Source organism: Poecile atricapillus, chromosome 3 (genome assembly GCF_030490865.1).
Source record: "Poecile atricapillus isolate bPoeAtr1 chromosome 3, bPoeAtr1.hap1, whole genome shotgun sequence".
Classification (NCBI taxonomy): Eukaryota; Metazoa; Chordata; class Aves; order Passeriformes; family Paridae; genus Poecile; species Poecile atricapillus.
In genome coordinates, this window is record NC_081251.1 from 3404573 (window position 1) to 3419712 (window position 15140).

At 51.1% G+C, this 15140-nt stretch overlaps 1 protein-coding gene across 1 annotated transcript in view; it reads right to left on the minus strand.

Moving 5' to 3' along the window:
* Positions 1-14437, minus strand: part of XKR6 (XK related 6) — a 165695-nt gene extending 151258 nt beyond the window's left edge. Inside the window, exon 1 of the mRNA XM_058836367.1 lies at positions 13639-14437. Coding sequence (XP_058692350.1) covers positions 13639-14366 — 728 coding nt within the window. The 5' untranslated portion in view covers positions 14367-14437. The remainder of the gene's footprint in view (positions 1-13638) is intronic.
* Positions 14438-15140: the final 703 nt, after the last annotated feature.

Here is a 15140-nt window from a genome sequence, read left to right on the forward strand (position 1 = left end):
GCCAAGATTTTCCCACAATGAAACCGGGGCAGATCAACCATAAGTTTTTGCAAAATTATAAATGACACTTGAAGTCCTAGCTGGCTTCACCTACTGAGGGATGATTAAGCTGCAAATCTACAATTACTTCTAATCTTAAATAACTGATAGGATTTGAACTCCCAACATACAGTAGCTCAGATGTGATATTACTGGGAGCTTTTTGAAGCCAATCAATAACTATTAAAGCTGGATCCCATCAGCTACCACCAGGTATTAGCCACTTTCTCAATATTTCAAGGATTCAGTTATTCTTAGCTACAGTTAAAGTAGTAAAATGAAGTGGTCTCATACTGACACTGCGATAAATACGAGATTAAATATAGAACAAATTTATTACTCCCCGAAGTCCTACTGAGTGTCCTGATTTTTTTTTTTTTTTCCCTTTTTTTTTCTGTATCCACAACAATCTGGTTTACTTTGATGTTTTATTATCCCAGATCTAAAGCTCACAACTGAAAAGCAAAGCCTGAGCTGGTTCAAAGAAGCCAAGCCCAGCCACGCCGGGGGAAGGGAACAAATTCCAAAGGGAAGGTGAGGATGCTGGAGCCGGCCCTGTGACAGCCGTCATGCCCCACTTAGAGCAAGTGGCACTCACAGGCGAGTGATTTGTGACACTGAGTGTGTGTGACATGGCACAGCACCCCTGGAGTGCCTTGGGCTGCCAGAGGATCGTGCCTGCAGGAGACGACTTTTCCTAATACCCCGCGCTTTGAAGAAGGCGGAATAATCAACCCATTTTTAAAGCGCTGGTTTGAAGGGCTCCGAGGAGTTTTAAAGGAAAGCAGTTAATTACTTGGCTTGCTTTAAAAATAAATTAACCCACAAATTAGAGTTGGGATGGGTCTGGGTGAGGATGGGTGACCCCAGATGTGCACATTTTTGGCTTGCTGCATGTCTTAAGCTCCCAGGGATGATCCCAGTTTAACCCCAGAGGGTCCTCCCTGAAGAGCAAAGCACTCTGGAAAACTACAGGAGCAACAAACCACATCCTCCTCCACCAGCATCTGTGCAGGATGAGTCCACAAGGACACGAGTATTTGGGTCTCAGCTAAATTCCCTGGAAGTGTTTGAGGCCAGGCTGGACAGAGCTTGGAGCAACCTGGGACAGTGGAAGGTGTCCCTGCCCATCCAGAGGACTGGAACTGAATGAGCTTTATGGTCCCTTCCAACCCAAACCATTCTGTCATTCCATGATTTATGACATGTCTTGGCACTTCTCTGCTCTCCTCACCTGGGATTCACCCCTAAGCACCAATTCCAAAGTGGCCCACTGAATATAACTCTCCCAAAGATGACAATGACTATCTAATCCAATGAAGGGATCTGGCCTCCACTATTGGTGCACACACCGGAGTCATAAAATAAATTCAGTCCCAAAGCAGTAAATTTGATGGCCATGTCCAAAAGCTAGAAAGGGATTTTGCTACAGACTCCGACAGGCTGGATACATCATCATCAGCTTGGAAAAACAAGCCCACATTCTCATAAGGAAATAAAAATTAACCTTAAGTAATAGGAACATTTTCCTTCTGATATATTGCATCCTTCTGGGCTCCTCCTTGTCTACCAGGCAGGAACGCTGGTGCCTTCAAGGCTCAACCAGCACAGGATCATCCCCGGGACCTATAAGCAGGAACCTCAGGAAGCACCACCAGAACCATTCCCAGCTGGAATTCTGCAGGCAGCCACCTTCTCCCAAAAGCCAAGAAAGCTAAATGTGACAGAAACAGCCACGCTGTGCCAGCCCATCTCAGGGCCAGAGGGCAAATCCTGCCACCACCAAGCTCCCAAGAGGAGATGCGGCCACTGAGAATGAGTTCCTGGTAAGTGAGATGAGAAAAGGGCTCTACCCTTGATCAAAGATTGGACTTTGAGATGGAACCACAAAAGTGGAAAGGTGTCCCTGCCCATGGCAAGGAGCTGGAATGATATGATCTTTAAGGTCCCTTCCAGCCCAAACCATTCTGAGATTCCCTGAAGGGCTCTGGTATCATCCCAGAACGAGCTGCATCACATTTGGGGCTGGAGCCTTTCCCGGCGTCAGTGGCACGATGCATTTACGTCAGCGTGTGACAACGGCCCCGGAGTGACAAGGACTAAGGTAAGATTAAGTATTCAGGAGCAAAGCGTGTCCTTCACTCCAACAAGGGCGCCCAAGCCTTATCGCGCTGCCTTTCGGCACAGCCACGTGCCCAGGCACAGCCTCAACCTCCAGCCCCGGCCCTGGCTCCGATGCACATGACTTGGCAAGGCGCTGCTGCAGCTTTTCCCAAGGAAATCGTTCCTTCCCCGGCCCAGCCGTAACAAACGCTGGGAAATAAAGCCCCGAGACAACCTCCCGCCGCATCCCCGACGTGTCGGCGTAACAGACTCCGTGTGGTGACTTCACACCCCAACGTGAACGCCTTCCCTGAATCTGTGAGTCTTCCACGAGGGAGGAACTGATGGATTTCTGCAGCCGGCGGTGCTCGGAGAGTCGTCGGTGCACGCTGCTCCAAATTATTTCCATTTCTAATTAATATTCATAAATGAGCCACAATACTGCGCCTTCCATCAGCCGTCACACACCACCCACGCTAGATGAAAGGACAACTACACGAGATAAGCAGTTTATTGGATCAAAAGTCCCCTTTAGATGAGGAGACAGCTACTGCAACAGCCTCCAACTGATAGCATCCCATCACATGGAGGGAGTATCAGCAAATCTCCCTCTTTAAACCCGAGATTCTGCACACGGAATGCACAACGCAATTATTATGTTAATTTAGCTGCATTTTGCTGCCTGCTTGAGGCTTGAGCTGGAGGGAGGAACTTGGGTTTGAAGAGCTGCCACTGAAAATGGCCACTTCAGAAAACTCAATTGACACCCAATTATACCATCAGCTTTCCAGTTTAATCCCCCGTTGTCCCTGCTGTCAGCACCACTGCCCCACCTGGATGGTTTTGGACAAGGACTCTGCCCTTCAGCTTCTGCCTCTACCATCTCCATCTTGCTCCAGCAGAATCCTGAAGGAACTCTCCCTGTCCTCTTCCCCAAACTCAGTTTAGGTGGCAGAAAACAAGGATCTCATCTGCTTGCACAGAACAGGGAATAACAGCTGCTATTGTCCACTACCCTGCACAGACAGGAAATGAATCAAAAAGACACCTGACATTCACAAGATGACAAAAACCACTGAGAGTGTAACATCACATTCCCCCCTCCCCACTGATGGGGAACAAGTGTTTCCCAGCTTTAAACTGAAAGAGAGCAGGGTTGGAGTGGATATTGGGGAAAAAAAGTCTTCCCTGTGAGGGTGGTGAGGCCCTGGCACAGGGTGCCCGGTGAAGCTGTGGCTGCCCCTGGATCCCTGGAAGTGTCCAAGGGCAGGCTGGATGGGGCTTGGAGCAGCCTGGGATAGAGGAGGGTGCCCTTGCCCATGGAAAGGGGTTAGAACTGGATGATCCTTCATCCCTTTGAACTCAAACCATCCCAGAATTCCATGATTAAAAGGAGCAGAGGAAGGTGCATTGCCCACTGCTCTCCAGAGCTGTTCTGCTCCTCATCCATGAGGGACCCAAACAGTCTGCCCAAGAAAAAGCATATTTACACCCATTGCCAGAGAGGGAAAGTATAAATATTTCCAAAGCTTTATGAAGGCTGGTACTTACAGTCATGCTTTGAAAGGGAAAGAATAAAGCAAAATATTCAATTAGAAAAAATTACTATAATTGCAGGTTCTATTTTATCCCTCCATTAAAGCAATAAAGTGCCTCAAAATATTGCTGAGCTGGGATACAGAGCTTAGTGCTACTTAACATATTAATATACATCCAGGGGGGTTAATTTAATTTCGATCTGCATGAGGGTCTTCTCTCCTCCCTGGCCCCTATGGTCTCCCCCTACACTTCCAGCTGGATATCCATGCATGCTTCTCCCCCATTCCAAGGGATAGACACGCAGTGCTGAGGCTGGACATGAATTCTGATGTGTGCCACACACCTTGGGAGCCAGAGGACATCAAGCACATCCATGCACAGCTCCACACACACAGATTCCCAGCTTAAACCATGTTTGCCTGCCCCTCACAGCTCTGATGTCTGAGTGTTTGATTTTCTGTTGGATGAAAACGTCCAATTCCTGCTCTCTGAACATCAAACAAAATCCTCTTGGAAATGTAAAATCATCCCATTTTGCTCTAATAGCACATAAATCCCATGGGAAGGGATTTGCTATTGAAAGTCACTGAGCAAGGAACTGCTGAGGCTGAAGAAGGGGCTCTTCCTCCCAGCCTTGGCTCTCTCCATGCTTTCTCCACACTACTGTGCCACGAGCTGCAGTTTTCCGAATATAACCTCACTCTTCCCTGCGACAGAAGATAAGTGAATCTTATTTTAGGGAGCCCTTCATCCTTTTAATTAAACAAATTAATATCACTTCTCCGTATCTCATAGCCTCCATTATCTTTTGTGAACTCCTACAATTCTGTTGTAAAGATATATTGAAAAAGTGCTAATTGAGATAATCTCTGGAATTCAAGAGTTGCTGTATTTTTAGCCATGTTTTAAAACTATTTTCCCTTTGTTTCTGGAATGCCTCCCATCCTTCCTCCCATGCCAGACTGTTTACATTATTTAAATGCCTTCTGCTTATACCACTCTTTACAATTTTTACTTCAACAACATCGGCCTCCGTTGCTCTTTTTTCCCTCGCTTAGACATAACTGGGATGAATTCCAATCCCAAACTCAAAACCACTCCTGGTGCTTTACTGCTGTCTTCTGTGTTTGGTAGATCAGGCAACGTATTTCTGCCATCCTGTCATCCAGGGCTGTCTGTGTGAGGGATCCAAGCATGAGGAGTTGAACAGATCTTTTTTCACAAGAGAAAATGGGAGAATTGTGATTTTCCCAGAGACTGGAACTCTTTAAACTCACAGGGATACTGGACATGTCCCTGCTTTAGGAGATGATCCTGAGCCACCCTACTGAAAGGATGGGGGAGCTCATCTCTCCTGGATTTTTCTGGAGAGTTGTGATGTCTGTCACAGAAACAAAACACGGCTCCATGCCCCTACAGAAAACCCCACAGAACCCCATGATCTGAGGGAGGTTCTGGCAGCTGGACATGATCCTCCCTCACTCAGGTTTGGGTTCTTCCCACAGGTTTAATTAGTGAAGTGATAAAGACAGCTCCAGCTGCCAGAGCCTTTCGCATCATGGCTCCTGAGGAGTTTTTAGTAAAGCGTTCTGCCAAAATGGTGGGGGTTTTATGGGAAACTTCTTCCACATCAAGCAGACCTGTGAAGGTAGAAAAGGTGATATAGCTCAGCAGCTGACAGGAGTTTTCCAGCATGAGCTGAGACCTCTGCATTGTCCATTTAGACCCGTTCACAACAGGTTTGATTTTCCTAGTGCCCATTCACTGACCATCTACAGGGCACTGAGGCAGCATTTAGGAGAGATTCTCTCTTAGTCCTATTTTCCATGGGGTTTTGGGACACCTATTCCCTCAGCCCATCATGTACAAAGGGGGTGCATAAAAGAGAGGGAGAGTGACTTTTTACATGGACAGATAGTGATTGGACAAGTGGGAATGGTTTTAAACCAGAAGAGAAGAGATTTAGGCTACACATGGGGAAGAAATTCTTTCCTGGGAGGGTGGGGATGCCCTGGCACAGGGTGCCCAGAGAAGCTGTGGCTGCCCCTGGATCCCTGGAAGTGTCCAAGGCCAGGCTGGACAGGGCTTGGAATGAGATGAGCTTTAAGGTCCCTTCCAACCCAAAGCATTCCATGACATGATTCTATTCCAGGATAACACAGGGATATTTCTTTGGGATGCCAAATCCTGCTGCAGGTAAACCAAATCAGAACGGAGCAGAGGAAGAGGAGGTCATGATAAAGGCTCTGGGTTTGAACACAGAAGGTTTCAACAAAGCTGCCAATTCTGCAAAAGATCTTCTGTGCAGCTGAAGTCACTTAAGGACAGACTGTGAATATTTCAGAGGTGAACCTGAGCTCTCACAGATTTCCAAAAAAAGGAGGTGTGAGGAGCAGCACAGTCTTCAGGTCCCATTATAGTTTTGGGGACACATTTGAAATGGCCTTTTGCTCCATTTTTTTGTCTCTTGGTCAAAATTTGATTTTGTTCCTGGTTCAAGATATGGAAGAAAGGAATAAAACATCTATTTATACTGAAATAACAGAAGTCCATCAGTAATATTTGTTCCACAGTAGCTCCTGAGACTCCTTTTCAGCACTGTAAATGTGGTTCCTCTGCTACAGCATTTCCATATAACCACACACAGGCTGACACTGGAGTACAGGGTGGTAGAAAATGGAAATTGAAAACCCAACTGGAGAGAGTGACAAAAAAAATATAAAAATAAAAATTCATCCATGGAGAGATGCAATGGGCTGCTTCTGGGACAAGCTAAATGCTCAGTCCCACAATCCAGAAGATTTTGGGAGCATCCTTAACACTACAGCCCAAAGGATATGGGATGTGCCTGATGTTCTGCCCTGCAAAGATCAAGCAATTCTGCTCCACAGGGTTAAAAATACAAGGTATTCCTCCCTTCATCAGACTGCTGCTAGGCTGGAGGATTTTCTAAAGATCCTCCTCCCCTGGAAAGCTCTTTCCCCATTTTCTTGGGATCCTGTTTGGAATAGAATAGCATCTCAGTGCCCCAAAGCATCACAGTAGACTTGGCCATCATTCTGAATCCCAGCCCATCAGAAGAAGGTGGGTCAATGAAGTGACAATATTTGGCACATGTTCTTTGCTTACGCCCTTAATTACAATTTAATTTTCTCTCTAGCAAAACCTTACTCTGACTCACAATTCCTCCTTCCTAAAAGCTTCCAGGTGTTAAAACACTGCCTTGTACTACTGCTGATTTTCACTACAGTCAGGTGCTAAAAATCAAGTCAGGATTCAAGGGAAATAAAGCAAAATGAGCACAGAGTGAAGTTGTGTGAGGGATCCAGACTTCTCCACAGGCTCACCTTCGTTCCCTAAGGAAAATTACATGTTTGACGTCCCATTTCTGCTCCTTGCAGTCTCAAGGCAGAGCAAGCAGCTCTCCTCCAAAGAGATACTTTATCACCATCAGCTCTTCCTCCATCCTTTTCATTAAAAGAAATGCTCCCTGAATAACCTACATTTGTTCAGAGAGGAGAACCACTGCAAGGAATAAAGCTGGCTCAGTGCAGCTGAAAGCAAAATGGAAGTGTCTGGAAAGGTGGAAAATACAGAGCCTGGAATTTTAACGCACAAAAAATCGTGAGCCATCTTTCCTCCTTCCCTTGGCACCCTGCCTCCCCTCCACCAGGAAAGGCACTGTCAGGCTGCCACTGGCATTGGAGATAAAACCATAGGGAGAGTGGGAAAAAAACAAACAGCTGGTTTTTTTCCTGGAGTTCAGCTTGAACAGCTGAAAAGGGATGCTGTGGTCAAGGATCACATGGATGGGAGCATTTAGGAAAGCAGCCTGCAACCTAATTTCAAAGCAGTTGGGTTCCCTTCCAGTTTTTGGACTCCTGGAGATGCTGTACCCAAAATAACTTGCAATGGTGTCTTCACCTTGAAAGCCATGGAAATTTTTTGCTGGTTCCAGTAAGAACTAAGTCAGGTCACCCAAGAAGTTCTGCTTCCCTTTCCTACTCCCCAAAAACCAGGGCAGGGGGGGTGATGAGCTGCTGTCACTGCCCAGCCACAGGGCACCACGTAGCTCTTCCTCAACAGCTTCCAAGAGCAAACCAAACTCCAGTTTCTCCTCCAAATCCCACTCCTCACCTCCCCAAGCCATGCTGTCTCTACAGAAACACTGGGTCAAATGGAAAGGGGAGTTCCCAGCAGGTCGGGGCAGGATATTACTTCTCCCAGGGAAAGATCTGGAGAAATCTCTGCCCTCCCAAGGCTGGCCCAGCAGATCCGCTCCAACATCTGTGGTTGGACCCCCTCTAGTGGGAACCACTCAACAAGACACAGAGCAGCACCACCACCCACCACCCATGGAGACCCCACTCAAGGGATAAAGCCCTCTTCCCATTGTTACTATTATTATTATTACTATTATTATTATTATTATTATTACTACTACTATTATTATTTCCACTCTCTTGCAACCTACATGCTCTGTAGATGTTGTTGGACCTCTACACCCACAGCCCAGCACTTCCTTATGAAGATCCTGCAGAAATGGGGGTGGAATGGGTAAGTTTTTTGCAAAGGAGAACAACCTCACTGGAAAAAAATATAAAAAGTTATACCCCAGACCTGATTTTGTAGGGAGAACATATTTATCATCTATCCCAGAATGTCTTCCCTCTGCCAACTTGTCAAAAGCTGACAAAACTCCATACTATAAAAGCAAGCTGTTCAAACTTGGCTAAAAGGAAAAACTCAGCTGCCAGACAAGCTAACCAGAAAAAGCTGAAAAAAATATTCCAACGTGCCAGGGAAGGCAGTAAATTTACAGAAAAGCTCTACAGAGCTGAACATTCCAAACCAAGACAAGAAGGCAGCATTAGGTCAGCAGCTTCTGGTTCATCTGCTGTTTGACAAGCAGATGGCTCCCACTTTGAGGGATTTGGGCAGAGAACTTCAGAGTTGTAGCTGCCTGTATTTCTAAACTACCCGAAATAATGTGTCTCCAACTCACAAAGTTCATCCCAGACAAAGTATTTTAGGAGAGCCTGAACCCACTCAACACAAAGTCATTAAATGCCACATATTCCATTTCAGCCCATTGATTCATCCTTCCACCTCTGAAGACGAACAGCTCACAGATTTGGTCTTTCCACTAATAAAAACGATGCCAACTCTCCGCCTAAATGTTAGGGATTTCTCACCATGTACATACACAAGACAAATTTTAATGTCACAACAGTGACAAGGGTTATTGTGGTTTGCTGGGGTTTCTTGTACAGAATGTTATTCTCCTAGATCTGTATTCAAATCTGTTTTAATAACAAACCACACAAACAAAGCAAATTCATATCCCAAAACTCACCATCACTGATAGTTTAACAGAGATTTCCAGCTGGTCAGCATTCATTTTAGCTCAGCTCCACATCCCGTTAATCCAATGGAATCCAATAATGTTTGCTTTAATAGCACGGCACAATGCAAGGGATCGGACTTTCCACTCTAAAGCCCCTACTCCAGGGCAGCATCCATGACCCAGTAACCCACTTCCAGCAGAGGTTAAGGAAAGGTACATCACACAGGGAAGTTCACTCCTGTCATTCACATAACCTGTGCAACTACTCGAGATACCAAAACTTCTACTTCTCCCGAATTTACACGGCTGAGCAACTCCAGCAAAAGCAACAGCCCTGTCTTCATCATGTTTCCAGCAAAACCACAGCATCCCTCCTCAAGGAACAGCCCTTGGCAGCTTGCACTGCAGCACCTCTATAATGAGCATAATGTGCCCCAACTGGCATCCTTCACTTTTTGGATAGTCTGGATGAACTGTCCAAGTCCTCAAGACAATCTAAGATTTGAGAGGAAAGGTGAATAGTGTAGGTTTATGAAGGTAAAAACCCCAGGAGCTGAGCTTTATTGGTGGGAATGGCATTGCAGATCAGAGTACTGGCATCTGTTGGAGAACAGACTATTTCCAGCAAGAATTCAAAAAATATATATCTATAAACAAACGTATGTTTTTACTATTTTTCCAACAGCCACTATAGACAGACAGTATTAACACATCCTTCAGATCCCAGCTGAACTAAAAAAAAAAAACCAGAAAAACCCCAGGAATATCACAAAGCCCCCCCTCAGCACTCGCACTGCCCCCTCAGCCCTCCTGCCTAGTCACGATCCACCCTCTGAATACAACACAAACAGACAAAGCCCCCATCCAGACTGCTCCAAAACAAGCTCCTTCTCCCACAGTCCTGACAAAATGAAGAGACAGCCTTGCTAAAATAAGATCCCGATGTATATTTATATTTCTGCCATAAAATGCTATTTATTCACTGTCTTATAGGCGAGCCTTCCCAGTATTTACGAGAAGAAGCCACCACAGGAATTGTGTCATCCCTGAAAATCCAAACACAGATTTACCTAACGTATTCAGGATGAGAATTCCTGTACTACTCCAACCTGCCCCCCTCCAATTCTCCACGATTTCTCCTCCAGCTGCTGAGCAACACCCACGACATCCCCTACGTAAGGTACGATCCCGATTACGCTCCATGCAGCGGCAGCGCGGATCTGTGATCCCTCAGGAAACCGGGCTCGGAGCATTACGCACTGAACTTACGCTGTCCTAGCTTTTCCTCCTCCATCCCCACGTCTAAACTTCTCCCCAGCACGCAGCGATTGCGCTGCAAGCAAAGGCGGCCAAACCAGTGTGTTCCAGTATTAGTCCCATCACCGCATCTGAGATTAATTTTAATGGCGTTGGCAATTGCTGTAGTGGGAATGCAAAAAGACACCCTTGTGGAGGCTGCTCCACAGATCCCAGGAAGTTAATTCTGGCTCTGGTCAGATATTGGGAGTTGGCTCCACGCTGTCCAGCGTGCCTTAAAGAGCGGGAGCTGGGTGTTGGTGGGATTAGAGATCAACAGGGGAGAAAGCTCCCTGATTTCACCTAACGTGATCCGGGCTGCAGCACTCCTTGTCAGTCCCCTTTGGCATTCCCAGCCCTGCACAATCTCAGAAGCAAATGTTTTCCTCTGCATTAGCAGAGCAGTGAAAAGTCTGGGCAACTTGAGCTTTGTTTCTTCCTATTTCCCAAAAAATCAGCCCCCCACATGCACCCCCTCTGTCCCTGTCTGCATCCCTTCAGCATTCCCCTCCCCACATGCTCACTCGAGCGTGCCATGGCATGGGGTGTTTGTGCACAGCTGAAACACAATCATTTCTTCTGCCTGACTCCAAGAAAGGAAAAACCCAACTTGCCAGAGGAGCATCTGCATTGAGAACCGCTTTTGCTGATGGGATCAGCACTTGGGAGTTTCAGGGAAAGCAGCAGAAAGGGTCGCGGACCAATTCATCATCCTCACACGCACCACCCGCAGACATCCCCCTCCCGCCACCCCCCAGCCCAAATCCCGCCTGTAAAAAACCCATAAAAATAGAATAAACCCCCAAGCAGAAGTTGAGAACAAATGTGCTTTGAACGTTGCACAAATGACATTGAAGATGCAGAAGTATGTATTTGCTGTTGCACTGCATGATTGCTTGGGCTTATTTCCTACGTACACATCTCACGCACCCTTCCCACGCAGATCCCCTCCCCTCCACCCCCGCGGCTTCTTCAAAAAAAATTGGGAAAATAAAAATCTTTGATCCCTAAGGATTATTTTAAAAGCCACGAACGCCAAGTGAGCCCCGTCTAGAGCCTCTTCCCTACAGCCTGACCCATCCATGGGGTGGAGAGGGTGCAGCCACCACCCCGTGACACAACCCAGCGGTGTTCCTATGCCCCCATCCCAAATCTCACACCTCTTCCACATTACCAACCCGCGCCCCAGCTCAGAGGATGCTGGGCCAAGCCGGGTTTTTACAGCTGTCCTTACACCACCTCTTTCCGAGAGCCCGACATCTCTGTGGCAGTGTTTGCATCCACAGGCTTTCATCCTGGAGAATCCCTCCCTGCCTCCTCCCACCTCTCTTTTTGGGAAGGATAACGTAATTTCCAGCTCGCACTGGAGGATGATTTTTAATTCCTGCCGAGCCCGAGGTCGCTTCACAGACCCGTCCTCTGGCCGGTGTCTCCTCCACCCCAGGACCTCTCCCTCTAGCAGGGAACAGTCCCTTATCCCTGACCTTCAGGCTCACACCAGCAGCCCCACCACCGCCGTCCCCACCGAGGAGCTTTCTCCTTTCTCCAAAGCCACAGCCGAGGCATCACGCTGCGTTTTTCCACTCCCAGCACCCGCTCCTTCGGTTCAGGGGGAGTCGGCGAGCCAGCAGCTCCCGCTCCACTAGCTGGGGAAAGGCTCTGGGGGATAGATGAGACCCTCACCCCTCATCCCTGCGGGATCTGTGCCAGGAGGACATCAACCCTCTGGAACCAGCACGCCCCAGTGCTTGGCAGCCACAGTCCATCTCCCCGCAGACCCCCTCTGGAGCAGCCCCTGCATTCCATGGGGTCTTTCCCTGGCTGCCCCCTGGCTCCAGGAGGAGGGTGGTGGGGTGAGTCCCCCCCAGGGCCACAGGACCTCCCTCTGCAGCGCTGCCACTGCCAGGGTGACCCCCAGCTTGTCCTGAAGGGAAGAGCAGCTCTCAAGACCCCCCTTCCCCATCCTGCCCCATGTCTATGGAGCACCATTTCATTCCCACGGAGCTAGAATCCCTTCCATCCCACACCATGGTGGGCACAGAACTGTGTCCCCTCCAAGATGTGAGGTGACAGCAGTCCTATTCCCCTCTCCACAGCCCCACATGCTCGTTTGGGGGGGCATCTTTTCTCCCTTGGGGCTCTTCTCAGTGAAGAAGAGGTCACCCCGAATCTCCACGTGGGGGATACCATCTCATGTCCTGCTTGTGCCAACCAACCCCACTCCTCCCACCTCAGCCCCACAGACACATTTTGGGGGAACTTCTTTTCCCCTCAAATGTCCTCTCAGCACAACGGGGACCTTGACACCCGTGGGGAGCACTGGCAAGGGTCCACCTCAGACCATAAGGTGACAATGACCCCCACGTCCCCCACCTCAGCCCCCCAGGCTCATTTTGTGGGAATCGCTCCTCCCTTTGGGTCTCTCCTCATTCAAAGTTGGAGTAACCCCCAAATCTCCATCTCCACGTGGGGAGCATCACACTGACCATCACCACACTGAGCCACATCCATCTCAGACCACAAGCTGACAACAACCCCCATCTGCCCCACCTCAAGCAGGGACAGTGACCCACGTCCACCTCAGATCATGAGGTGACACTGACCCCCATTGGTCCCATCTCAGCCAGGGAACAGTGATCCACCTCAAGCCATGAGATGACACTGCCCCACATCTGCCTCAAACCATGAGGTAACAGCAATGGCCATCTGGTCCACCTCAGCTAGGGGACAGTGACCCACCTCAGCACACTGAGGTGATACTGACCCCCATCTGCCCCACCTTGTGCAGGGGACACTGACCCACCTTAAACCAAGAGATGACAGTGATCCACCTCAAACCAGGAGGTGGACACTGACCCACGTCCACCTTGGACCACAAGGTGACACTGACCCACGTCCACCTTGGAACACGAGCTGAGAGCTCCCCACCTCATCCAGGGGACAAGTGACCCATTTTAAACAGGAGGGTGATACCGACCCATGCCCATCCTGGACCACGAGCTGACAGTCACCCACATCCGCATCAAACCAGGTGCTGACAGCTACCTCGGCCAGCGCACACTGACCCACCTTGGACCACAGGGGACACTGACCCACGTCCACCTTGGACCGCGAGGTGACACTGTCCCCGTCCATCTCAAACCAGGAGGTGACACTGTCCCCGTCCACCTCCAGCCAGGATGTGCCAGTGCCCCGCATCCCCCTCGCACCGGGCGCTCGCAGCCCCCGCTCCCGCCCCTCCGCGGCCGCGGTCCCCGACCCAGCGCGCCGCCCGCCCCGCCGGGGGCACGGCGGACTCCCCGGCCGCCCCTTACCTCCAGACCTGCCCCATCTGCAGCAGGTGGATGACGGACTGCCAGACCCAGACGGAGATCCTGCAGAGGCGCTGCGCCCCGGGGGTGGCGGTGCCGCCGGCTCCTCCTACCCCGCCGGCGGGTCCCCCACGCCGGCCCGCGGTCCCCCCCATCATGGGCGGCCCGCGGCTGCTGAGCCCCTGCACGGCGCCCAGCCCGCCGCCCGTGTAGTCCTGCACGAACCAGCGGAAGCTCAGGATCTGCACCAGCACCGAGGGCAGCAGCACGAAGGCCAGGGTGAGGCCGCACCACACGTAGTCCCGCCGGCCGTAGTGGTGCAGCGCCAGCCACAGGTCCGTGCCCACATCCCCCAGCAGCACCAGCAGCGCCAGCACGATCCACAGGCAGTCCAGCCACGGCCGCTCGGCCGCCTCGCCGCCCTCCGGCGGCCCTTCGGCGGCGGCGGCGGGGGGGCGCGGGGCCAGCGGCTCGGCGGCGGCGGTGGCGGCGGCCCGCCCGAAGAGGTTCCGCAGGCAGGCGCTCCGGCAGCCCCAGTAGCAAGACGACGTGTTGCAGCAGTGGCAGATGTGCAAGGAGCTGCTTGCGCCCGGCTCCTCCGCCACCTCGGCCGCCGCTGCCCCGACGCCGCCGCCCGTGGCCGCCGCCGCCTCGTCCAGGTTGTGCAGCTGGGCGAAGCCGCTGCCGCCGCCGCCGCCGCCGCCGCCGCCGCCATCCGACTTGGCCGCCATCTTGCTGCCGCCGCCGCCGCGTCCCCGGCCCGTTCGCCGGGCGCTCGCTCGCTCTGCCCCCCGGTGCCCGCTCCCCCCGCCCGCCGCTTCCGGGGGCGGCGCTTCCGCGGCGTGCGGGACGGGCCGGGGCCGCCTGGCGGCGACAGCGACCGGCGGCGGGAGCGCGGCGGGGCCGGCGCGGACGGCAGGGAGCGGCGCCTTCCCCGCCCCGTGCCGCGGGTACGGACAGCGGCCGCGGCGGCGGGATGCTCCGTGCACCGTCCGACCCGGCCCGGGGAGCTCGCAGGGATGAGGCCTGGAGGGAGAAGGGGAGGCTGAGGGGGGATCTCACCGCGATCTGCAACTTCCTCGTGAGGGGAAGAGGAGGAGCGGGCGCTGGGCTCTGCTCTGTGCTGAGCCGGGACAGCAGTGAGGGAATGGCCTGGAGTTGTGGTAGGAGAAGGTTAGGATGGGTACTGGGAAAAGGTTCTAATCCCAGAGGGTGGCTGGGTGCTGGAACAGCTCCTCAGGGAATGGTCACAGCAGCAAACCTGACAGAGCTCAAGGAGCAGCTGGACAGCGCTCTCAGGGACAGGGTGGGATTGTTGGGGATTCTGCTGTGTAGGACCGGCAGCTGGACTGGATGATCCTTGTGGGTTCCTTCCAACCCAGCTTATTCAGTGATTCTGTGGACAACCTTTGCCCTCACAGGTCTCAAAATCCCCACAAGGAGGAATTTCTTCCTAAAATCCCATCTAGCCTTGCCCTCTTTCAACTTAAAACCATTCACCCTTG